Source organism: Ixodes scapularis, unplaced genomic scaffold, assembly GCF_016920785.2.
Source record: "Ixodes scapularis isolate PalLabHiFi unplaced genomic scaffold, ASM1692078v2 PGA_scaffold10__122_contigs__length_95168666, whole genome shotgun sequence".
NCBI lineage: Eukaryota > Metazoa > Arthropoda > Arachnida > Ixodida > Ixodidae > Ixodes > Ixodes scapularis.
The window spans coordinates 37,404,623-37,431,533 of NW_024609836.1; the positions used below are offsets into that span (position 1 = coordinate 37,404,623).

A 26,911-nucleotide genomic window follows, 5' to 3' on the forward strand; every position below is an offset into this window, starting at 1 on the left:
TCCATCGGAAGAGAAGGTGGGGAACACAGTGGTGGGGGAGGTGTTGAAGTTTATTGCAGCGTTGGTTTGTTGTGAAGCTTGCGGTGGTCTTTGGCTGGTGTTGTTCGAGGCTCTGGCTCGTCGTTAGCTGCGTGTTCCGGGCCCGTGGTTTCCCCAGTTTCCCTGTACCCCCATTGCACAAAGGTGCCCGCGTGAATGGGCGGAAACAGATCGTCGAGTAGCGCGTTGCTGCCGCGGATCCACACCGTCCTCTGCTTTAGCGGGCAACAGCCGCAGGTGAGAGCGCAGAAAATGAGCCCATCTAGGGTGACCACCCGTCCCGCGACTCGCGGGACTGTCCCGCATTGAGGGCTCATGTCCCACGTCCCGCAAGAAATTCCAAAATCTTCAAAATGTCCCGCATTTCACATTGTCGTAACATTCACTGCGCAAATTATGGCGCTTCCGAACAACGGGCGACGGGGAACCGCGGAGGTCGTTGATAAACGTGTGAATCTCGATGGTATGTCATTTTCTTGCCAAGCACTGCGGGAAGCAATCGTCGTTCTTGCAGGAGACAGACGCACATGCGCCGTTGTGCCTCTCCCATTGAATACGGTTACAGAAGGCAAAAAAACCTGCAACTCAACGGTCAAAAACAACATAAGGTTCTATCTGTTGTGTATTCAAGTTTTCGCGCCCCGGTCCTCACCGAGGAGTCGCGTATATTGAGGTTCCCCTACGTTGTACCAGATGGAACCACGCGTCCGGAGAGCACCGAACCGGGCGCGTGTCAGGTTTCGTTTTCGCGTGCCTCGCGCGCCTGCGGACTCTGCGCCCCCGCGAGACCGCGCGCGTCCCCGCCGAGCGTTGGAGCGACCCTCCACAATGTAATCCCGACCAGCCACACGGGTTGGATATATACTCTAATAAAGTTGCGTTCTTACGTATCAAGGACTCAACAACTGGCGACGAGGCAAGTGATCCCCGGACTCGCCTTCCACGTATGTACGGCGTCAGAGCGTACTACGTCCCGTTTTGCGCGTGAAGCCCTGCGCTGCGCTCTGAAACCAGAACTCTTGGGTGTGGCCACCCTCCATTGTGTTCACCCTCCTTGGACCCGACATGTCTTCCCCGGACGAAGATACTCCGACTGTTGTGATGGCTCCTTCGGCCCCATACCTCGCCCTGGCTGAATTTTCGCCGGATCAGCCAGCCGCTTGGCCCGTGTACCGGGAACGGCTTGAATTTTACTTTCAAGCTCAGAACATCGCAACCGATGACAAGCGGAAAGCCATCCTCTGTAGTGCCTGCGGAGTGGACACCTACACACTCCTTCGCTCCCTGTGTGCCCCCAAGACGCCAATGCAGACACCATACGCTGACATCGTGGCTAAACTGGATACCCACTTCGTCAGCAAGCCCTCTGTCACCTTGGAACGCTTTCGATTCAACAAACGGGATCAGCTCCAAGGAGAGACAGTGCCGGCCTACCTCGCTGCACTTCGGCATCTCGCTCGTCATTGCGAGTTTGAGGACTGGCTTGATCGTCTACTGTGCGACCGACTGGTATGCGGCTTGCGCGACGAGACCCTTCAGCGCCGACTGTTGGCTGAACCAGAGCTCACACTGACCAAGGCTGTTCAGATGGCTCGGGCTGCTGAGGAAGCAGCCGTTAAGACAGAAGAACTTCGTCGCACCAGGTCAGAAGCTCGCCAAGAGCAAAACCAAGTGGCACAGGCGCCGCGGAAGCCCCCCAGTGGTAGTGCTACCACCAACGATCGATCTTCTCATGTCCAGTGCTGGAGATGCACGGGCTCACACGACACCGCAAACTGTTCCTACGCGAGTGTCGTATGCCACTTCTGCGGCAACAAAGGACACCTGCAGAAGGCCTGCCGTAAAAAAGCGGCAAAAGGAAAAAAGAAACCGGGCAAGGCTTCTGAGCGACCACCTGACTCCGAACGGCGGCCCAGAGGCCGTAATCACCAGCTGACAGAAGCAACCGATCCCCCAGATCAGGATGTATACCACGTGACGCCGTCCGTTTGCCACACGGGGCAACCTGTCGAGGAGGTTCCGGTTCTTCAGTCACTGTCGACAGTCAGCTCCGTCACCCCGGCTGTATTCGCAGAGGTTGCGATCAACGGACATGCTTTATCCATGGAGGTAGACTCAGGCTCCGCCTGCACCGTGATCAGCTCAGAGACTTTCCGAGTTCTGGACCTCACGACCACTAATCTTCAACCCTCTCCACTCCAGCTACAATCCTACACCCACGAGCGGCTCGACATCATGGGTACACTGGAGGTTGACGTCACTTACAAGACCCGAGAGGCACGCCTTCCTCTTCTGGTGGTGAAAGGAACCGGCACCAGTCTGCTCGGTCGAGACTGGTTTCCTGCGTTGGGAATCGGCCTCAGTGGCGTGAAGCAACTCTCTGAAGAACGAACCCTTCGGCAGCAACCAGTCAGCGTTGTGGTAGCCGAATTTCCTGAAGTCTTCAAGGAGGGACTGGGAAAAAGCAAAGGACTACCTGTTCGCATCGAGGTCGCCCCTGCGGCTACACCCCGGTTCCTCAAAGCGCGCCAGGTACCTGTTGCTCTACGTCCTCGCGTCGAAGCCGCCATCGACATTCTCGTCGAGCAAGGCGTCTACCAGCCAGTGCGTAATTCACGTTGGTCAACCCCGGTCGTCCCAATCGTGAAGAAAAATGGCAAGATTCGCCTGTGCGGCGACTACAAGTGCACCGTCAACCCTGTGCTCCAATGGGAGACATACTCTTACCTACCACAGAGCAGCTCTTCGCCAACCTCGCAGGTTGCAAGGTGTTCTCGCGCCTTGACCTAGATCAAGCATACCAGCAGCTGACTGTGGACGACGAGACCGCCGACTTGCTAACGGTCAACACGCATCGCGGACTGTTTCGAGTCACCCGCCTTCCATTCGGTGTCGCCACAGCCGTTGCCATCTTCCAGCGATATATGGAGGAACTGCTGGCTGGACTCCCAATGGTGCACGTCTACCTGGACGACATCATCGTCGGAGGCCGAACGGAAGTAGAGCACCACCGCAACCTCCGAGCGGTTTTGAACAGAATCCAGGAAGATGGAGTGCGCTTGAGCAAAGACAAGTGCGCCTTCGGAGTGCCTGAAGTCGTCTTCTTGGGCTATCGCATCGACAGCCAAGGCATTTACCCGACTGAAGAAAAGGTCAAGGCTCTGAAGGAAGCTCCAGCACCCAAGGACAAGCAACAGCTTCAGTCCTTCCTCGGGTTGTTGAACTTTTACAACCGTTTTCTACGTGGAGCAGCGCACACGCTCGAGCCCCTGCACCGTCTCCTCGGCAAAGACTCGCCATGGAGATGGGGACCGGATGAAGACCAGGCGTTTATCAACGCAAAAAAGCTTCTGGAATCGTCAGCGGTGTTGAGACACTACGACGTCCACAAGCCCCTCGTTCTCGCATGTGACGCATCGCCATACGGGCTCGGTTTTGTGCTGAGTCATGAAAATCAGCCTGGCCTGGAAGCTCCAATCGCCTACGGATCCAGGACGATGACTCCGACTGAGCGGAACTACTCCCAAACAGACCGAGAGGCGTTGGCCGTAGTGTCAGGAGTCAAGAAGTTTCACCAGTACCTGTACGGGAGACACTTCAAGATCTACACAGATCACAAACCCTTGCTTGGGCTCCTGCACCACAGCAAACCCATCCCAGCGGTTCTATCGCCACGCCTGCTCCGATGGAATCTGCTCCTGGGACAGTACGACTACGAGCTGGTCTACCGCCCAGGTCGACAGATGGGCAATGCCGACTCCTTCAGTCGGTTGCCTCTGCCGACAAGGGACTTCCAGCCTCCACCCCTGGAGGACGTTCTCCTGCTCGAGGCTGCTCCGGAGAGGCCAGTCGACGCAGAGCGGATTGCTCGACTAACGAAACAGGATCCGAAGCTGTCCCGCGTCCTCCGATGGATCAAGCATGGATGGCCTGACGAGAAGCCATCAGAAGAGTTCCAACCGTACTATGTGCGCCGCGACGAACTCTCCGCATACCGCGACTGCATTCTTTGGGGCAGCCGCGTAGTTGTGCCACCTAGCCTCCGCCCCGAGATCCTGAGAATTCTCCACTCTGCACATCCCGGCATGGTGCGCATGAAAGGGCTCGCCAGAGGCTACGTCTGGTGGCCAGGCCTAGACAAGGGAATCGAAGAGCAGGTCCGCACCTGCGCGACTTGCCAAGTCACAAGGGACTCGCCTCCACAAGCTCCAGTGCATCCCTGGGAATGCAGCTCCGGGCCATGGTCCCGACTGCACGTGGACTTTGCGGGCCCCTTCCAAGGAAAGACCTTCTTTTTGGTCGTGGACTCGTATTCTAAGTGGTTAGAAGTACGAATTACGAAGTCCACGTCAGCAGCGACTGTCGTCCGCGAACTAAGAAGGATGTTCGCCACCCACGGACTGCCTGATGTGGTTGTCTCGGACAACGGCCCTGCCTTTGCGTCAGAGGAGTTCCGCACGTTCCTCGCCCGCAACAACATTCGACAAGCATTGGTGTCTCCCTACCATCCATCTTCGAATGGTCAAGCGGAAAGATTCGTCCAAGACACCAAGAAAGCGCTGAGACGCTTGAGAGGCGCTGACATCGATGTGTGCCTCACACGCTTCCTGTTTGAGCAGCATATCCTGCCAAGCACATCGACAGGAAGAAGCCCAGCAGAGTTGATGATGTCGCGCCAACTCAGGTCGGCTTTGGACAGCGTCCACCCAGACCATCAGCGCTACGTCGAGCAGCGCCAGGAAAAGCACGCACAGAGCAGCAGAACAATGAGAGAATTCTGCCCCGGCGACAGCGTGTTCGCTCGCAGCTTTGCGTTGGGACGTCTACTCTCGCAGTGGACCAGTATCATATCAGGTGAAGCTGCAAGACGGCACGTCTTGGAAACGGCACGTTGACCACATTCGCCGACGAACGTCGGACATGCCGGACATTCCTGATACGCGTGATCGCGCTCCGGATTCTGGTGGCGCGGACCTTGATCCACAAGAGACTCGTGACGACGCCGTGTCGGCTGCAAGGCGCAGCATGCCGGGAACGTCTAGGACCGAATCTGAGGAAACACCTGCCGAAGCCAGATTGACACCGGCCGCTGCACCTGGGTCACCCTCGCCCGCTGCTGCGCGATCCACCGATTCATCTGAGGGCAACAGCACCTCACCGATCGCACTTCGCCGATCAAGTCGGACAACGCGCCATCCCGCCCATTTGAAAGAATTCGTTTAGGGGGGAGGGGTGTTGTGTATTCAAGTTTTCGCGCCCCGGTCCTCACCGAGGAGTCGCGTATATTGAGGTTCCCCTACGTTGTACCAGATGGAACCACGCGTCCGGAGAGCACCGAACCGGGCGCGTGTCAGGTTTCGTTTTCGCGTGCCTCGCGCGCCTGCGGACTCTGCGCCCCCGCGAGACCGCGCGCGTCCCCGCCGAGCGTTGGAGCGACCCTCCACAATGTAATCCCGACCAGCCACACGGGTTGGATATATACTCTAATAAAGTTGCGTTCTTACGTATCAAGGACTCAACACTATCGACAGGGAATAAGCCGAAAAATATTTACTGTTTTTTATTTCCTTTTGATGCGTTGGAGTCTGGTGCAGTCGATCTTTATGTTTTCAACTTAGATACTTTTAATAAAAAAATTACCATTGCAAATAAACAAAAGTATATCACTGTGAGTGAAACTTATCTTAGTTTAATTGCCGCGTTAAATTTTCAGGTGTATAATACGCTTTCGGGCAGCGCAGGATTTCGGGGTGTGCGCGTTGGCGAATTCCCCTTCAGTCGTGAAAATACCGTCCTCCTCTTACTCGCCCCCCCCCCCCCCCCTTCCCCCCAGTGGGGGTGTCCCGCATTCCACCGGCAGGAGGGTGGTCACCCTAAGCCCATCTGTATCTAATAATGATGATAATAGTCTTTAATTACTGAGGAAAGCCACGGCACCGCAATTTCTCTCCCTTGCGCGCGTTCGTGCGCGCGCTCACCCTTGCTGCTTGCTGTGTTTGGCGCATAGTGTCTCATCTTGGCGAACTCTTTGGCTACATTTACATGGATGCGACCGTGGCGCATCGAATCGAGAGCTGACCAGTCACGCGCCCCCGATCCTCCTTTCCCTTCCTTTTCTCCTTAATCATAAGCCGCGTTTACATGAATTCGACTTAGTCGCATCGAATCTGGGGGGCTGTGTTGCACGTTTTGGACTCCCAGGCGACTAGGGAGGAGGAAGTGACGTCAACAACGCAGCAAATGCAGATTGGATGTTGATTTTGTTCTCTTCTTTCAACATCCAATCTGCGTTTGCTGTGTCATTGACGTCACTTCCTTCTCCCTAGTTGCCTGGGAGTCCAAAACGTGCAACGTAGCCCCCCAGTTGTCGCATTCAACGCGGTCATGTAAACGGCATAATGCGTATTCAAGTCGCTAGGCAGGTGAATCGAGACGGCGAATGCGCATTCATTCAACCCATGTAAACGGAGGTCGCATCGCATTTTGAAACGGGGAGGGCTGTGGGAGCGAGTGGGAGGGAACATCTGAGAACATGGTGACGGCCAACCTTGTCGGCGTCGGCGGAGAGCGGTCCCATGTGGTCGCACACAGTTTTCTCCCGAGAAGAAACGCGAGCTTTCATTGCCATCATAAGTGAGCGGAATATAGCTGAGCTGCCCGATGAGGGTATCCTTCGTCCAAAATTTGAGAAGTATGGCTTGCGGGGCCGAAGGAGTTCCGAGAGCTCCGAGCACTGTATGGTAGCGCAGAAGGAGCAGCTCCTACCTTGGTGCCGTTCCTGGCTGCGACAGAGCCTTTCAGTCTTGGGGTCCAGTCGCGGTTGACAAAGTTTGGCGAGGCAAAGTGCGGTAGCATCCTCAGAGCGGTTGGAAACAATCTCGCTCGCCAGGCCGTGCTCACACAAATCGCCTCTGATCCAGAGTGGCCCAGCGGCCCGACACGGAGCCCAAAACGCTTGGGCTTTGATGTTTCTTCCGTCTCATAACCTCTTTCACAGCTATGAAGACAGCTGGCACAATCTTTAAGCTCGCGAAAAGCATCGAAAGGCCTTCACGTCGCACCGGAAAATGTGGTCACGTAGTGCGCTTGGTGCCAGAAACGCAGCTTTAACTTTGAGCTTTGACATGACATTTGCTGCGTCAGCGTCATTCGAATGACGATTGGAGCTGATGCGCTGAAGTTGCATTCACGTAAACGCGGCTATAGGCAACAAATCTCTATTCGATTAGCTACAGTCCCATCCATGTAAACTCGGCCTTTGTCTATAGGTGACATTTACTTGACAGCACTCGCTAAGTGCGCTGGCGTTGGCCACCACGGTCGCCATCTTCGAGGTCTTTTTCTCTGCCATGAAGATGTAAGGTGTCGTCTGGCCGAACCTTTCAGCGTTGTTTAGCAGCATTTTACAACTTTAAAAAGTCTTTTTGGGTGAAACTAGGAGTTATTTTTATACTTTGGTGCTTGTGGGAGTTCTGTAAGAATAGTTTTTGCGTAGTGGCGTCTTGCCGGAATGCAATGAGAAAAGTGCCTCGTCTTCAAATGTGGTGCCTGTCATTTCGTGCGGCGGAAATAAGCTCACTGCAAAATAGCCCTCAGGTATAAGCTCATTGGAGATTACCTCATCGCAGATAACTTCACTGGAGATAACCTAATCGCAGATAATCTCATGGCAGATAACCTCACCAGATTCGTCTGGTGCAGAGAAAAGCTAGCCAGACTTCCGACAGATGCGGAGATAAGTTCACCTACCAATCTGAACCAGGTGTTCACTCAGTTGAAATACGTTCACTCAACAGACATATTGTTGGGTGGCACATGCGCATGCAGTTACTCTGCACTTATCTTGCAGGGCAATTTTTTTTAAATTTCTTTGTATATGCTTCATACCGGTTGTAGATTGCAGAACAAAAATAGTAATAACAATGAAGAAACAACAAAACATTCCATAGAACGGAATATACAGAATTGCCAAGGGATGGTATGACATGTGTAAAAGGCTGAGGTTTCAGTAGCTCTTGGATTTCTTTTTATACTGAATGGCCTTTTATGTAGTAGCCAGCATAACCATATCTTCACATTTTACAATTTCTTTCGGAATTTATGCTTTCAATCTAGACTCTCAAGATTGGCAAATAAAAAAGTCAATATTATCATGTTAAAAATTACCGTCGGACGTCGGAGCTAAGTTGGTGGCTATATAAGGATTTGAGAAAAAAAATCGTTCAGCCTTTCCACTCTCGTGAAGAAGGAAGACCAGCGGAGCTGTACTCGATACACTGTGTGCCTCTTCGTCGTCGTCTGTTTTTCGCGCTGTTTTTAAGATGAATTCCCATCAACGCGCCCAACTATCCATTCTTCTATTATAGCTGGAAAGGTTGCCGCCATCTACGAGCGATGGCGGAAACCATACTGATTGTGTGCTTGCCGCCGTCGCTCATAGATGGCGGTAGCTGTCCAGGTAGGTTTGTGTCGACATACACGGACACAGTCCTGGGGAACCTAGCTTTAAAGAGACAATGAAGACGATTTTATTTAATTTTTTTTACATGGTGTTTTTATGCTTCTTGGGAACATAGCATGCTGTCCAATTTTTTGTAGACATTTGTGACGCGTATTTCTGTGCCTACGAAAGAAGTAAAGAAACCTAAACTGAACAACCTCCATTCTCGTTTCTGGACCTCCGAAAATGGAGGTGACGTAGGGAGCGACATCAAGTGTGAATAGTTGGTATCGGTAGTATTTGGGAAATTGAGACTCTGGTTACCATGGTGGGTTATAGCAGCGCGGTGGCGCGATCATTTTGTCGAATCTGTCAACATGGACGGTAATGCTGCTCTCGCGAGCAAGTTCGAGCTTCTGTTCAGTGACCCAACACAAACGGAATGGGTGTATGTGTGTGGCGGCCTCCGCCATCACCCAACGGAGACCGCCCAGCCGGTAACGAGCTGCCCGCATGCCGAAGTGCCCATAGTTGCTCGTTGGCCGTTCCGCATCCAGCGTAGCAAAGAAAAAAACAATTATGCTGCTTTATTAACGGTTTAGTAATCATTTCCGATTCGATTTATACTTTTTATGGTTATCCAAGCGGAAATTGGAACAGTATTTCTAAAAATCGCGAACCAAAACGTGACCAAGGGCACGTCTCTCGTTCCGACCAATTGCTGACGCATCTCTTGTGACGTTGCGCTTCTTGGCCCCGCATTGGTCATGTGAGTTCCGCTTCTCCTGGCTTCTCCCGCAACTCTTGGAGCGTCGCCGCAGTCGATCCCGGTACGATTATTACCGCGACTGTTTAATTAATTTGCGCGGCACAGGAGTGCCGGTTTCGGCTGAAATTTGGGCAACGTGGCCTGAGACGTGCCTGGAACCCAGTTCAATCGCCAAAAAAATGTCCGAAATTGTCTTCATTGTCCCTTTAACAGCTCCGCTGTAAAAACACATTGGTTGGGTTTGAGACGACCCTTTTCTCCCCGTGTCCTTTATCTTCTAGCAAGTTGCCCATCTTTTATCACAGTCTCGGCTAATTTTCAACACGATCACCGTCCACCAGCTCACCTGCACACACACACACTGAATTTTCATTGATATCCTGTTCGTCTCGACAACATTAAAACTAAATATGGTGACAGTCACGCGAGAATGGTTGACGTGAATGTGGACATTTGGGCTGCAGGAGTGTGCCAGCTTCGAAACGTGTACAGCCTATGGGAAAGGTGCTTGTAGCCTTGGTTACACTGCTGCTCTACAATAGATGTGTTCAATTTACTTACATCTCCTGCACCAGTGCAGAAAAGTGTAGGCCAGTCTACTTCTGGTATGTGTAATTTAGATACGACCGGGAGCACACCGCTCTACGCTTTTCTGCATCGGTGCAGGAGGTGTAAGTTAATCGAACACAGCTAATGACAGCGACCACCTATTGGGTAGCCGTAGAACATTCGTAACTTCCCCATATTTTGAATTTTTTCGCTCCTCATTCTGGAAAATTGCTGACAATGTTATAAGCAACCAATTCTCATAGATATTATGTGCATTTGATTTCACAAATACTGCAAAACCTTCCCTCTAGTGAAATGGAGTTCCAGGGACATCTGTACAGATCGTGCCAGTGTGTTCACTCGTTATAGAAAATATAAAAAAAAGGTTGTAATGCACTTGGTAGTAAGCGGTCACACATGTGTGTACCAGCCTTTACACTTAAATGCTGTGGTCATCTTTGCAACCCCAGTTATGTCAAACTTGCAGGCATTTTAAGATTGCCCGCTCTGGAAGAGCAGTTTGATGTTCTGTCGGGCCCCGGTGAAGCATGAACGGCGATATGTACGACTCTTAATACATGATGCGCCTCCCGAATGCTCCGGGAGCCCATAGTAAGGCCCATTAGGGACGACGGCTTGGAGTTGGGCAATGATCATTATCACCACCACGGGGCGGGGGGAGTTTGTGTGCAAATATTGCGCCTGTGATTCACTGCTGTCGCTTGAAGTGTCTGTGAGTTGTTTGACTTGCACATTCCTTTCAATTGGACCCTATCACCCATCCCAGCAATTCGTGTTGCAGCGCGAGGATCTCGTCGGCAACTCGGAAATTGCTGGCAAAATTGCCCCGTATGAAGTGTGCCCGAGACGCGTACCTGGGTCTTCTGCAGCCATCGGGAACTCCCTCAATGCAGCCATCGGGAACTCCTTGTGCTGTGTTGTACCGAGCCTCAGAGAGAGCATCATCCCGCAGTCTTGTCGGCTGACTCGCGGTCTCTATGGCCTGTGACCCAGCCAAATCATGCAAACCATTTTTCTGCCCCTTCGCTTAAAGCTGTGGTGCAGCGATTTTAATGTCGAAAGAATTTGCAGCTCATATTTTCTACATCGTTTATTTAAGCACAAGTAAGAGAAAATGCGTCACCTTCTGCCGAAAAACTGCCATTCCGCCGCATGAGCGCAAAGGAAAAGAACAGATTATTTGCCAACCTGCAGCGATATGTGGTGTCAGTGGAGTATGCGTGGAAGTCACCAAAACCGGTCTACCTCTGCTGCTACACTTGCCATCAGCCCCTTGGCAAATCGTTTTTTGTCTCGATCGCCCAATCGCCGCAACATTCGGCCATGCTAATCCTCGAAAAGTTGACAATCCCGGACAGAGTCGTTGGAGGCCCTGAAGAGAGAACCAGGTGGTCCCCCAGTGGCAATGTTCGAAAGACGGCTGGAGAGTTGAGGGCTACTCTGACCTTTGAGTTGTTTTATTTTTAGAGTGCAGCTCTTAGGCGCCCGTTTCCGGCTTGAGTGGCGTCGCCGTTGGTGTAACCGCGCGGTGCATTATGGGTAAATTTCCCCGCTAAATCTAGCAGAAAAATTTCCCCGCTAAATCTAGCGGAAAGATTTCCCCGCTAAATTAGCGAAAAATTTCCCCACTAAATCTAGCGAAAAAATTTCCCCGCTAAATCTAGCGGAAAAATTTCTCTGGGGGTCACCTGGCCCCTCCCCCAAGTCACGTGACCCCCCCGAAACGTGACCCTCAGTACCCTTCCCTCCTCATCCTCAAGAGCTGCGCTCTAATTCGCCGTTACAGGGAGTTATAAACGGCTTTCATCTTTTAAGTAAAATCTAGTGCACACTAGAAAAAATGGTTTTCTGTTTTTCGTTTCATATGTGACAGATTAATTCCCACAGTTAATCGGCCAAAGTCTGAAAATGGCTGCACCCCTCCATCAATAGAAAATGGTTGCACCACCCCTTCTGTCTTTTCTGTGTGTGTATGTTTCTAAGTCAATTATATAATTTTTTTTTTCTCTGCAGGCAAAGAGGCACGCAGTTCTTCCCAATTTGTTGGTTATCACTTTTATGCTGCCTCGGTGAACACCGCCAGAAGGGATGTCCGCCACACCGAGGGACGAAAGTGGACACTTTGAGGGCTGTGGTGGAATGCCTGCTTCCAGTCTGCCCCTGGAGGGACGGTGCAACGGCACTTTCGCTGTTAAAGAAGGTAAGCCGACCTTACATTTCCGTCGTAACCAAAGCGATCGGAACAATTTATTTGGAAGACCTTTCGATTGCAGCAGCACGGATCAGGGGATTTTTTTTTGGCTTTGGGACGATGGAAAGGGGGAAACAGACAACTTGCTATGCTTTCAAAAAACAATACTAATGGGATAAGACAGAGAGCAGATTATAACCTCTCTGTTTAGGATAGTGTTAGGGGTACACTGTTTTTGAGGTAAAAAAATTGTTTTAGAAAACCACATTTCTGGAATTGGGTTTTCGAAGATCTGCATACATTTTTCACCTTGTCCTCGAGCATTTTCGTCAAATAAGTCCTGTTGATTTCAAACTATTTCTATCACAAATATATGTGGGTCTCTGATTGTTTTTTTCTTTGTTTTCTTTCAATGAGGTTTTTACACTCTTCACTGTTTTATGGAAGACATCTGCCAATTTTTTCATTCCTAATTTTTCTGGTAGTAGTAAAACAGGTATCTAGTAAAGGATATAAATATGTTAAATACAAGTAGTATTTTTTATAGCCTAGAACATTTCCACTGACAATAGTTTCAAAACTAAAATATTTCAGTGTCATTCAAAACCTCTAAATAACCCTGGACTTTTCACTTACATATTATTGGATTCTGTAGACCTTCTAGTTTACTGAGATATGTTTGTTCTAGTTTCAATATTTAAATTAGTCTTAATCCTTCCCATAATCATTGTAGATGACATGTTTACTAGTATCCAAACTAACTAAGCCATATCAAAACTGAGTGCATATTTCTAGTTAGAACATAAAGGCATATATAGTATATGTGTAAAGAAACACCATTTCAATTGGATCACAGAAAAAAAAAGCTCTAGAAGAAGAGTTTTTTTATTAAATGAACTGTCTACTCCTTGCCTGTTCCAAGCATTGAGCTCAGCTGCAGGTTTCTTTTGCTTTCCCTCTGGCAGAGCAACATGAAAAGTGTGCCATTCCTATTTCCCCGGCCTGGCATTGTGGGGATGCAGATGACCTCTTTACATCCCATGGGCACCTTCATGTTGAACAAAACACATTTGTGCTTGTGAAGAAAGGCAAGTTTCTCTTGCATCGCTACTCTAGCTTTTTTGCAGGTTGTGCCGATGGCCAATGGTAGTTTGTTGGACATTGAAGCAGAGAGTGGACCATGGTGCATTGCGATGCTGCTATCCACCATTCAGATTGTTTCACGATTGCTGTCGCTCCTTTCCAAGAATAAACTGTGTAAAAATGCACACACTTAGTCATCTTGTTACGCAAGTAACTTATTTCGCTTTTTTTGTAGGTGCACGTTATTGTTACGGAGCTGTAGCTCTAGCTCTACGTTTCGTCTTGACTGGCAACTATGGCTCCGCCCCTGACTCGACTCACAGAAACATTTGTGTGCCGTCTTCCGTAACAGAGCCAGAGGATGTGTCGTCTACTTTGGGGGACGGAAACTTGCACTCTTACGACTGCGGCGACTTGTCCGAATTTCCACCGCAACTGGCAGGACACGGGGACGGCGTCATTTTGGTCAAGGAAGGTGAGCTATAAGAAGCCCACTGGTCGAATTTTTCTCAACTGCAAAGACAGAACTGGACATATTTCGTTGCAGTGGGGAATTTCAGCAAGGGCGAATTTTGGCGGAAAAAAAGTATATTTCCTTAGCCAGAGTCGTGGAGAGAGCGAGGACTGTGGGGCGTGTCTTTCGAATGGCCGTCCTTCCTTTGGCACGGGCTCCATGCCTTCTACTGTGATTTGGCTGCAAGCGCGCGCTCGTGGTGCACGAGTCGTCGAAGCATTGTGGAAAGCTGGCGCCGGAGTCGGTACAACTGAACCTTCTCCCTGCCGTTCCCGCCTTGCCAGTGACTCCAGTTTGAGTTTTGTGCATATATGCACTCGGTGTTCGCTTGGTCCATATCTTACTCCTGCTCAATATAACAAGTCACTTCCCGAAAAAATGGCTCTCTAAACTGGCAAGTAAAGCAACATGAATGTAGATTTATTTTTTTTCCAAAATCGTCTGTTGCTGTTTTATAATTCATATTGTTATAAAGGAATAAAAAATGTGCATGACTGCATTTCGTCATTGTGGGGCCATTCTGACCATAGTTCCTGAATTACTTCACAGGCACTTATCTGTAGCCGTGGTTTTATAACAACAGTCAGCGAGTGTTTGTGCCACCAACACACGTTACAATTGCTGAGTTGCGGTGCAATTTTTTGTTTGGGCAGGCGACTACTCTGCTTTTGACTACAACATTGCCTTTATTTTTCTTTCACCGCCAACTTCCCAATTTCGGAGAGGCGGTCATGTACGCCGAATTTGGCGACGGCAGTTGCGGGTGTCTGTATGGGCATCAGCTCATACGATCACGTCGTCAGAATGGGAAGGAAAAAGAAGTGCGCTGAAGATTATGCCCCCAAATTCCGCAATTTTGAGGTGTGTCCTGACGGAAGTTGTAGCGAAGACCACGTTGTATATGTGCCGTTATTCTTTGAGGGATCACAAGTATCACAGCTACAAGAATCATCTGATCCGGTGTTCTTCCATATTCACCGAAAAAAAACTGTAAACTTTTTTGGGAATAATTAGACACCAAACAAAACTGAAAATTGAATTTTAAAATAAACACCGAAAAAAGTATGCCAAATTTGAAAAAATAACAACCGAAAACGCTGAACCCTATTTATTTCGGACCTGACTCACAGCAACACTCATGGGCTGTCCTCCCCAACAGAACCAGAGGGTGTACCAGCTACATCAGCAGGTGAAAGCGTGCTCCCCGACGATGGCTGCAGTATGTTCGAATGTCAGCCGCAGCTGGAGCGACACAGGGATAGCGCCACTGCAGTCGGGGAAGGTAAGCTGTGAAGACCCCACTCGCCATGTTTTTTTCTGAAGAGTGAAGACGCAACTACAGTGCGACCCACTTATAACGATAATAAGAAATCTAGAAATTTCAATCGTTATAACCGATTATCGTTGTATCTAGACTAGAAACTAATCATTTCTACTCTAGATACTCTAGAAACTGATCGTTACAAGCGGTATATCATTATATGTGGTATCGTAAGTGGGCTGCATTGTAACAACATTTTAGTCGCAACTAAAACAAACTGTTTTATGATGAATATTACGATTGAATCATATACTGTTCTTCATATCTCTTCAAGCTTTCTTTATTAGCCTAATGTTTATGTGCAATAATGAATTTGATGTTAACCTATGCTGTAGGTTTTTTTCTTTTTCAGCTGTGATGCCCTTTTTTGATGATTGTAATTGCACAAACAGATGTAGCAGTAGAAATTGGGAAATGTTTGGAAATAAGGATCCCCCGGTCCATCAGAGGCTCTCATTGTTTTGATATTACAGATTATTGTTCGAAAAGGGTGGTTCACAGGAGTTTGCTTGGTGGCATATAAAGCTGCCAAAACCTACGCTTTTTAAAGTTTTATATTTCTTTATTTTGGATTTTGCAGAAAGGGTGTGGGTGTATGCTTGCCAGGGAGCCGAACTTGAAACCTGCAAAATAGGGCTCACGGTCCGCTTGGCCGATCTGGTCTGGTATAAAAGAATCTTTAAATACAGTCGAACCTCGTTATAACGAACTAGCATTGGGAGCAGAAATTTGTTCGCTGTGTGCGATATTCGTGATAAAAGTACACACAAAAATTGATGCGAACGTTCCCGCAATCGAGCCCATGCAAGAACGTGCACAGCACTAAGATATAAAAATGCGCCATCGCGGACCACGAGATCCTTACCTGTCACTAAGCAGCATTAAAAAATAGATCGGAGCATGAGGATATGAATTTGCAACACGAGAAACGACGTTAGCTGAATGTATTATTCCATTTATTTGAAGACGTGATTCTGGGCTGGTGCCTCTTCACCTTGAGCCACTGTGCTGGAGCCAACCGCTGCTCACGCTGAAATCATCATGCTCTAGCAGACACGCCAGACTGATTGCTTTCGTCTGAAGAAGTTGACCAGACACTGGCAAATTTCGCACCGTTACGTCTTTAAACCATGAGAACAGAGCCTCTTCCACGTCCGGGTCGATGCAAGGCCTAAGACACTTTCGGTCAGTCTTGACGGTGTTGTTTGCATAGCAGACTTCGATTTTCTTCCTTGTACTTAGGATGGTAGATATCGTGCTTGTTACAAGCTCGAAGTCCGCAGTGATGTCTTTTTTATTCCGACCGCTGTCCACAGCCCTAAGCACCTTCACTTTTGTCTTCAGAGAGATAGCTTTTTGCTTCGTCACCATTTGCAGCTCCACTACGAGTGTTGTGGTTGGCGGTAGGTTTTAGTCTGTACTGGTTCTTGATGCCTCGCATAGAAGCCAGCAGCGGCGCAACTGCCGTTATTCGCCTGGTTCAAAGGTAGCACTACCTCCCGAAACGCGCATTTTTGCACATCAGACGGTCTAAGCTTTTGGAATTTTTCGTTTAGAAATTACTTTTTGTATTTTTTCAACTTTTCAATAACCTTCATAGTATTTTGTGGCACAAAAAAGCAGGAATTGCTTCGCTATAACCGATAGCGCGTCAGATTTCACGATTTCGGTTTCGTTATATAACTAGAACTCTCATCCAAATAAAGCATGACCAACCACACTTCGTGATTAGTTCACTATATCCAATGATTTGCTATATCAGTGTTCGTTATAAAGAGGTTCAACTGTATTATCTCTGATAAATAAAATCTCGAGACACCAAAAATGGTAGATTATGAAGATGTGCGTCTTCAGTGGTTGTCATGTTTAGTGGTAATTAGATTAGGTGACAATATTGGAAGTCTAACAATTTCTAGAAACAATGAATAAGTACCTATAGTGAAGTCATTAAAATAATATTGTTACTTGAATTGCATATTTTTGAAAACAATATTCCACATGTTTTTGGAGTTTGCAGGCTTGTGTTTTATGATATCTGAATCGCTTAAATGCAATTTTAATGGCATATTGTCCTCGTACACAGATATCTAGTAGAAAAAACATCAATTAGTATTTGGTACAACTGTTGCGGGAGCATGCAAACGGAAGAACAAATATTTTGAATGCCAGCCAGACAACTATCTTCAATTTTTATTTTTGCTATTGTACCAATTGTTTTACTCTGTAAAAGTGTTCATCTCGATTAAAACATTCTGAATAATACAATATAAGTAGGAAATGGAGCCCTTTTCTTGAGTCTTGAAGGAGGGAAAAGATTCTAACTTGTAGCTTAGTCAAATCAACTCGTCTTTTAGTTAATTATTATAACGAGGCCATTCATATGTAAACAAAATAGCTAATGCATTAAAAGTGGTGCAGAATAAGATACACTATACTCCGTTTCACCTTAAGTTGTACCGTAGCGAAGGCTAGAAGCACGAGCTCATAGCGTTTGCGGCTGCCCTTAATGCACGAGAGCTTGTGCCGCCGAGATCTATCCCAGAGCATCGAGCTCGCGCTTGTAGCCTTCCCTGCTGTACATCATAAGGTGAAATAAAGTATAGTCTAAATACAGCATACAAGAAGGTTGCATTATAGAACAAGGATTTAAAAGAAGACTGTGCGAACAAAAAACGTTGCAAGTGTTGCTTGCAATGTGCTTGAGAACTAAGCTCATGCACATGGAGCGAGGCAAGGTCCCCTGCTGCATCAGTTGCTGGTCGGCGATTCTTGGCGGAGCCCTTTTCTTTAAAAATGAATGGTTCGATGTTCGAAGGACGCCTCTTGTTACCCCTGTGACAGAGAAAAAGCAAAAGTTGCATCTCCTTGCTTTGAGAAGGCAGAAAGACTGAAAGGAATAGAATTAGAACCTATAGTCCTTTGCAACCCAAGAAGGTATTGCGGGGGGAGGAAGCGTGGGGGAGAGGAAGCAGACGGAACGCTGGAGAAGAGTGGGAGAAACCTCCTCCCCTCTTTAGCGTTTTGTCTGCTTTCTCCTCTCCGGCCTTCCTTTCCCTTGCCCTACCTTCTTGAGTTGCGACGGACTATAGCAAGTTGGGTTTGTAACGGCTCAGTTTCTGCGTTTCTGGTGTTTGGTGCCTTGCCTGTTTCATATATATATATTATGTGCATTTCTTCGGACAGAGGTGGACCAAGCAAGTGCCGCTCTCACCTCTGAGGGTTGGGACGGGGAAGATGCTCTTGGCCTTTCCATCTCACACCAACGCCTAAACGAAGTCGAAACAGCCGCAGCTGTCGTGAAAGAAGGCAAGTTGTCCTGGCAGCCTTACTCTAGAGCAGTTGTTCTCAAACATTGATGTTTCGCGGACCCCTTGTGGATCGCCAAAGATGATGGGGGACCCCGTTCGTGGTGAGGGGAAGAGGAACATATAGGTTAATTATGATAAGGATTTAATAAATCGGTGTAAGTGCTAGACCTCTATCATTGACATGCACACGAGAAAACGCACTCGAAAGTTGGAAATTTTCTTCTCAATCTAGAAAAATGCAACTTTTATTGCCGGTCTTGACTAATGAGGCAGGGCTTCGCGGACCACTAGAACGCCTTTGCGGACCTCAAAAGGTCTGCGGACCCCCATTTGAGAACCATTGCTCTAGAGACTGTGGGTCATCTTCGATGGTGCGCCTCAGCTTGAAGCAGAATGAAGCGCAGCCTGTCTAGTGGGGCTGTGCTTTAAGGTTTCTTTGTGGCACCTCTATCTGTGCCCCTTCATCAGCAAACTGGGAAACCCAGCTGGGACTCTCGTTGAAGTCCCCATCAGAGATGCAAAAAAAGTGTGCTTTTCGATCCAAGCGCGAACGGGTTCCACATTTTCTTCGAGGTCGAGCGCTTCCTTTTCTTTGAAGTTCCATTTCACAGTGACACAAATGTGACTGCTAGGGGAAGCACACGGCGGCGGCCTCGGATGCCTAGCATCCAGAGTGCTCTCGTTATGTTCCATTTTTCCGTTGGTTGTGCGTGCATGCCCGACGATCACCTGATGCGGAAATGTCAAGTAGAAAGTTTGTGCTGGAAATATTATGACTGTGGAATCCTTTGGGAGTCAGTCAAATGCTAAGGTTAAACTGCATACAACGACGATTTGTAAGAGTTATCTACGATTGCCGCATTGGACGGAGAGATTTTATTATTACGTGCGTCTCTTGGATGCTCTTTTTTGGATAGACGACTAGTTCGCAACATGTTTTTTTTTTATATAAACTGCTCAACGCTGCTATTGATTCCCCCCTGTTATTGAGTAGAATCTCACTTCATGTCCCCCAGTGACAAAATTGGTGTACAGTTTCTTTTTACCCTTCTAACTTAGAATCTATTCCTCTATTAACACGGATGCAGTCCATGTATGACAAGTGTTTTAACCCTGACATGGACCTTTTCACTACCCTCGCATGTTTTAAAAACAAGTGTAATACTGAGGCTAACTTTGTAGTGTGAAAATATTGTCGCAAATGACAAGGTGAAGCAAAGAATAACTGGGGAAACTGAAACGTTTAATGGGGCGAAGTTGTGCCCAAAACAAAAAGGAAGAAGATAACAACAGAGCGTCGCGGGCGTCGAAGTCGGCGTGGCAGCAGAGTTGAACGCTGGGGCGAAACTGACTCTGCTCGCCTTGCGGAGGCCCTCATGTTTCCTCGTAGGTTTCTGGATCATTCGGTGTAGAACTTTTGGTGCATAGAACATTCGGAACTTGATCAGACAAGAATGTTCTCGAACTTACGAGAAGGCCAAGTTGAAAGAATAAATAAAAGGACAGTCCGCTGACTGGAATCGAACCTAACACTTTACGCGCGATAGGCAAGCGTGGTAACCACTCGGCCACGCACGTGCTTGCTCGCCGACGTGCGTGGCATTACTCCCCCCTTTAAAAGTGCATAGTCTCGATGCGATGTGCTGGGAAACAAAAACAGCAAAACAAACAAAAATAATGGTGAACTACGTAGACTTGTGCAACACAATCCTATTGAGCGTATTACAAAACAGTTCACAGTTCTATCGATCGTAGTATGGCGTGAGGCGCACGACGTGAACGATTTCCGGTCGTGGAAGACGGCGTGATGAAGTCTGTGTTCCGTCAAGCATCACCTCGTAGTTCAGATCCCCGAGTCAACGAAGCACTTTGTAGGGTCCAAAGTAGCACTTCAGGAGTTTGTCACTGAGACCACGGCGGCGGATCGGTGTCCACACCCACACCCTGTCTCCGGGCAGGGAGTGGACGTCCCGACGACGAAGGTTGTAGCGGCCAGTGTGTATACTTTGTTAGGCTTGAATCCGCAGTCTGGCCACACGCGTCGGCGAGCGAGCACGTGTGTGGCCGAGTGGTTACCACGCTTGACTGTCGCGCGTAAGGTGTTAGGTTCGATTCCAGTCAGCAGACTGTCCTTTTATTTATTCTTTCAACTTGGCCTTCTCGTAAGTTTAAGAACATTCTCTTCTGACCAAGTCCCGAATGTTCTACGCAACGAAAGTTCTGCACCGGATGATCCAGAAACCTATGAGGGTACATATGGGACCCTACAAGGCGAGCGGAGTCAGTTTCGCCCCAGCGTTCGACTCTGCTGTCACGCTGACTTCGACGCCCGTTACGCTTTGTTGTTATCTTCCTCCTTTTTGTTTTGGGCACAACTTCGCCCCATTAAACGTTTCAGTTTCCCCAGTTATTCTTTGCTTCACCTTGTCATTCGTGACATTTTGGTGGAGGTGCTGGGTAACGCATGTCCGTGCAGCGCAGCCCTCCAAGTTCCCGCAGTACAAGTCCGAACCCAAGCTCCCAAAGACGCAACAAAGACCGGATCGAGACTTGATCAAGTCGCCGCATCCAAGGTCTACACCCGGAACACGGACTTGTGCCACCCAGGACCAAGCAGCCAACGAGGCCGACAATGGATGACCAGCAGTCGCAGACCACGGCTGCTTCTATCATCATTTACCTGCCCGTCGCACCGCGGACGGCTGCTCCGTTCCACGGCGAGCAGTATGAAGATGTCGAAGACTGGATCGACCAGTACGAACGCGTTGCCTGCCACAATGGCTGGACAGATCAGCAGCGCCTGCACAACGTCTATTTTTCGCTTGAGGGGACTGCCAAGCACTGGTATGAAAATCATGAATCCTCTTTGATATCATGGGACATTTTCAAGAGCGAGCTGAAAGGCACATTTATCAACCACCACCGCCAAGAGAGAGCCGAGGATCTACTTCAAAGCAGAACCCAGGGCTTCAACGAGACTGTCATCGGCTTCGTGGAGGACGTTCTGCGCCTGAGCGCCCGCACCGACCCTCGGGCCACAGAAGAAAAGGAGCTGCGAATCCTCATGCGGGGCGTGAGAGACAACATCTTTGGCGGCCTGGTCCACAGCCTTCCGACAACAGTCCAAGATTTTGTCACCGAGGCGACGAACATCGAACGTGCCCTCCAATCACGGACCTCCCACTACCAGCGACTTCCCGGCATCGCTGCACTCTCGCCTCCTAGCTGCAACAGCCCGGGACGTCGTGTGGGAGGAAATTCAGAAGCTTTTACCTGCCGCCGCAAGCCCAGCTTCGCCCTCAATCGCCAAGATTGTCCGGGAAGAAGTTCATCAGGCGCTGCAGCGAAAACTTCTCGTCGACGCGCGTGCCAATATTTTTGGTCCGATTGTCTTTCACTTTGTGCAAGTGTGACCCTCCTAAGGCCTTAGCAGTTGTTTGGGGCGCAATGAAACACAAATTAATTGATTGATTAATTATTGGTCATGAAGGTGCATTTGCTAACACGACCGTAAGGCTTGCAGCTCACAAAACCTCAAAGACCTGAGGTCCAGTTCGTACATCTTCCGCTTTGGTCAGTTCCAAGAGATCCGTCGTCCTTTTGCTTGATGGCGGTGTCAGACATTTCTGAACACCAGGAGCCTCTGGCTGCTACATCGCCTTTCTAAATATTGACGTTGGAATTAGATACATTCAAAATGGCAAAACCGTATCACCACCTTCCACGATGTTAATTACACAAGCAGGCAAACCGTGTTCCTTGCCTTCTTGCATCCGCAACTATGCGCCAACAAAGATATGTACTGTCGCAGAATCCTTGGTCGTCAGATGAGTGATCCCCACGTAGTTCGATGGGCATAACAGGGGCGGAAGTTCGGGGACTTGAACGCTTTAAAGCTGTTCATCTTCATCAATAAAGCTGCATTGTTCCCCGAAAGTGCAAAGTGTGTTCCTTCTTTGCACGGTTGTGACATGCTGTTGTTCTGTAAAGGGTTGTCCAATAAGAAGAGGAGTTGCTTGCGTTTCACTTTGAACGTGGTAGATTGGAACGCGGGCTTGCTTCCGTGATTACACACGGTAGGACCTGATCGAAACCATAGCCTCCAATCTTACATCCTCGGGACGGCTTGTCATAGCTGATTCCCAAATCATCGGCACCCCTCTTGCATAGCGTAACGCATTGGCTTCCAAGTTGGGACAAGCTTCCCGTCTATGAGGGCGTCTTGAAAATACTTCCCATTTTCTGCATTTACTTGCTCTTTGTTTTTAACATGATGATTTCGACAGTCATACTTCCTGTGTCTCTTCCTCTGCAGTCAACTGTTTTATGTCCTATTCGGTGACATAGCTGCAGTGTTCCCGCTTCTTTGCTTTACTGCAGTTTGCAGACATATGTCCATGTTCGTTACAGTTGAAACACCATGGCCCACTTTAGAGTTACATGGCGGTTTTCGTTTTGGAAATCTGTGGGCATTTTGGTTGCTGGACGAAACAATCTTTACCGTCCCTGTAACGGATGCCATGTTGGATCAGTGGTATGCTTCCTCGGCGACGGCAAGTCGGTCTTTTAAACTTTCGAGGCGTTCCATCAGAGCCTCTTTGTCGTTGATGCCTGTAATGACATAGTCCACGATCTGATCCTCCGGAAGTTGACAAAGGCGCGCCAGGCCGAGTTTCTTATGACAATACTGCTCGACGGTTTCGTTCAGCAGTATTCACCTTGCTTCCATATTCCGGTGTTGGCGTTGTAGGTTTATGACAGGTGGAAATGCCTTTTTTAGCTCCAGCTTCGATTAAAGCCATGAGCACTGGATGCTGACGAGGACGTCGTACCATGTTTTGACAATTCCTTCTGGCTTCGTTAGCTTAAAACACCGTCTGTCTCTCGTTCCGTGAGTATATCGCCGACAGTTGGTCAATTTTCGTGTCCAGTGTTCAACTGTCTGCACCGGATTCGTCGTGGGGTTGAAACCTCTTACCAGCTTACCAGAGACTGTGGGTGGTCTTGGGTCATGCGTGGGCTCGATTGTGGAACGAAGCAGGTCAGTCATGTCTGTGACCGCTCCTCACATGGCGGCTTGCGCAGCCTCCTGTACAATAGTGTGAAGTCCAGCTAGGTCACCTGTCGGTCCATACAACCCAGTCGGGATTGTTGGCGAAACGCTTGCTGGGTCTGCCACCGACTTTCGTTGCCCCACGGTGTCAAAGCGTTCCGAATCTTGAGCTGCCACGCCACCTTGACTCGTGGTTGCATCGTTACTACTGCCAAGGCTCGTGCTCCCTGTTCCAGTCGAGATGGTCGCTGGAAGTCGGGGAGGTCCCGCTGCCGCATTCTGCCATGTTTGGTTCCGCTCGCTCCTCCGCTGTCTTTCCTGCTTCGACCATGTTAAGGCTCTGATTGGCGCCGCTGCTGTGACGATTCATGGCCACACAAGTTAACTTACATTGGGCCATGGTCGCTAAATCAAGCTTTATTGATCCCACTTATGATATGTTAGGGCTTCAACATAGAGCATGGGAACCGGTGAAGGTTTTAGAAGGGGTGTTTAATATACGTGTGGCAGGCACGCCTGCCCAGCAAAAACGAATGGTGTGCCACGCGAGCGATGGCTCATGCTTGGGGTTAGTCGTCGTCTTTAGCAACGGCGCTAACACATGAATTAAGTTTGGGCCCAAACCCTGATGTGTTTTCGACTAATAAATATACTTCATCAAGCATTATAGTGTTGCTGGGATAAAAATTTGCATTTAGCATGTAGGAAAGATAGTGACACTTGAGGTTAATTACACTCTAAATTCTAAATACAGTCAAATCTTGTTAATTCAAACTCTCTTAATTCAAACTTGTGGATAATTGAAACTAACATGCAGGTCCCATCCTATGCTTCTCTATGGGAGGAAACTCCCGGTAAATCAAACTTTGTTGTATTAAACAAATTTTCCTTCCCCCTTGAGTTTGAATTAACTAGATTTGACTGTACTGGTAAAAAGGGTAGTTAACAATAAAGCTGGGTATTCATTATAACAGTGTAAAAAATAAAAGCAAAGCAAGGAAGGTTACAAATGGAGGACCCTACAACCAGTTTTTTCTTTTGATAGATTTTCATGTTTTCAAATAAGGAAATGTATGGATTTCTTAACCAAAAACTTCCAGTATGCTGAGCTAACTGCAAATGTAAAACCGTTTCGGGATTTAATCCCGAATCCCGAATTGGTTTCACATTTGAGGGTTTTAACGTTTTGCGCTGTGAGTTCTAGCAGCTTTATGTTCCCTTTGGAAGTTTGTACAGTTCTAGGGGAAGGTGAATTATCTTTTGTCCTTCTCTCTTAGATCAACCCCTGACATTCCAAATCAGCAGGAAGATAAACACTTGCGGGTTCTTTATCCTAAGAAGCTTTTTCAATTTTGATGTGTTGCAAAGCAATATTTTGGTATTCAATGTTATATCAAACTTTTTGGACACTATACAGCACTATTTGATTTGAATTCGCATCAAGCTAAAATTTTACTATTTACACATCTCTGTACAATATACGGGCTTGAGCAGGGCATAGCAACCAGAAACCTAGTTCCTTTTTAACAGATGGATAGAACCAATGTTTACTAACCTGACTGAAGAAAACAACAAAAAACTTGAGACGGATGTCACTTGCCTCCTTACACATTACCAACAAGAACTCCAGAGTGTAGAGAATGCTTAACGTGGCCCATCCAGAACAGGCAAAAATCACGCTTTCTCCTAAGACTCAACACCCATAAACTAAATGATGTGCTGTGAATACCTTCCCCAATTAGAAGTGGGCTAGCACAGAATGGTGCAGACTTCAGAATGCTTCTGACTTGTTTGGAACTGTTTTATCCTGTAACAGTTTGAGATTACAAAATTTATCCAATGGGTTTCTTCAGAGCCAACTGATGTGGAATGGCGTTGCTCCAACTACAAAGAGTGCAGCAGCTCTTCTGCCCAAGAACGGTGGGACCAGGGACAGCAGGAGGAACAAGGCGGGTCCAAGGGCCACGACTGCCGCTTCTGCCCTTTCTCCAGTCTCTTCAAAAGCAACGTCACTGTGCACGAAAGGACACACACGGGAGAGCGGCCCTTCACCTGCAACCACTGCCAGATGGCATTCACTACCAGGCGGGGCTTGATTGCTCATGCAAGCACTTTTGGAGACAAAGAACACTTTAAATGCTCTGCTTGCTCGCGAGTATTTCTGCAGGAGGATTGCCTGCTTGAGCACGAAAAGATTCATGTGCACGAAAAGCCCTACAAATGTGACACTTGCGGCAGAAGATTCCAGTCAAAAGACGGCGTCGCACGTCACCAAGATGTACACGTGCGTGAAAGTCGCGTTAAGTGTGCCACGTGTCCACGGACATTTAGGTCAAAGCAGAACTTGGCGAATCACCTTCGCCGCAACATCTGCAGTGAGGTGAACGCTCGTGAGAGCGCTCATATAGATATAAGGCCTTTTCAGTGCTCCAAATGCCCTAAAGCTTTTAAAGAAAAATGCCACTTGGTTGCTCATCAAAAGTCTCACATGAATGAAAACCTTTTTAAATGTCCCAGATGTCCCCAAGCATTTCAGATGGAGTCTCAAATGGCTGCTCATAAGATAACATTGCCTTTTAAATGCCTCACCTGCCCTAAAGCCTTTCATTTAAAGGCCTCTTTGGCAGTTCATGAAAGAGTTCACTCATCTGACAGACCCTTTAAATGCCCCGCATGCCCTAAAGCATTTCGACAGAAATCTCATTTGACTGGTCATAAGGTAACTCACACACATGAGAGGCGCTTTAAATGTGCCATCTGCCCAAAGACATTTCAAACAAAGTCTAATTTGACTACTCATAAAGTAACTCACGTGGATGAAATGCCCTTTAAATGTGCCACCTGCCTTAAGGTGTTTCGAACAAAGTTTAATTTGAGCAATCATGAAATGATTCACACAGGTAAAAAGCCCTTTAAATGCACCACCTGCCCTAAGTCATTTCAAAATATAAGTTGCTTGAGAGACCATGAAAGGACGCACACAGGTGAAAGGCCCTTTAAATGTGCCACATGCTCCAAAACATTTAGATCGAAGTCGAATTTGTTTAAGCATGAGAAAGTACACAGATTAAAGGCCATTTAAATGTCCCATTTGTCCTCTTGCATTTCAAAGGAAGCATTCCTTGACATACCATGAAATGGTTCACATTGGTGGAAAGCCCTTCTAATGTGCTTTCTGTCTAAGGCTTTCAAATGAAAACTTATTTGACTGCTCATAAGAGTTCATGGGAGCTGCAAAGAAAAAGGCCAGCCATACAAAGCAAGGTCCAGCAACTGGTGTCAGGCTCACGAATGAAAATCAATCTAACTGCTGCGTCTGCCCTCAAGCCTCGGGCATTGTGAAGGAAGAAGCGATGGGCCATTTTTGGAAAAACAGCTCTTGTGAATGGAAAGTACTTTAAATGCCTCACAATCCTTGACGTGTTTCTTTTGTAGTGGCAATTTACTATTAAAAAAAAAATGAACTCCCATAGATAAAACATCCTTCAAATGTCTCATCTAACTTAAATAGTAGTGTTGTGTGAATAGGGAATTTTGAGTTCGAAGCCAATTTAAAGCGAATAGTGGTTTTGGCCGAAAATTTTTTATTCGAATATGGAATAGCTTTTACATCTTTCACTACT

At 48.0% G+C, this 26,911-nt stretch overlaps 1 protein-coding gene across 1 annotated transcript; it reads left to right on the forward strand.

The window, feature by feature from the left end:
• On the forward strand, positions 1–26,375 carry LOC115314616 (zinc finger protein 2 homolog). Its single transcript, XM_029973740.2, has 7 exons — positions 1–276; positions 11,832–12,018; positions 12,975–13,097; positions 13,445–13,567; positions 14,766–14,888; positions 18,111–18,233; positions 25,142–26,375. The coding sequence occupies exons 2-7, from the start codon at positions 11,907–11,909 to the stop codon at positions 26,368–26,370; spliced, it is 1,833 nt and encodes a 610-aa protein (XP_029829600.2). The 5' UTR covers positions 1–276; positions 11,832–11,906; the 3' UTR covers positions 26,371–26,375.
• Positions 26,376–26,911: the final 536 nt, after the last annotated feature.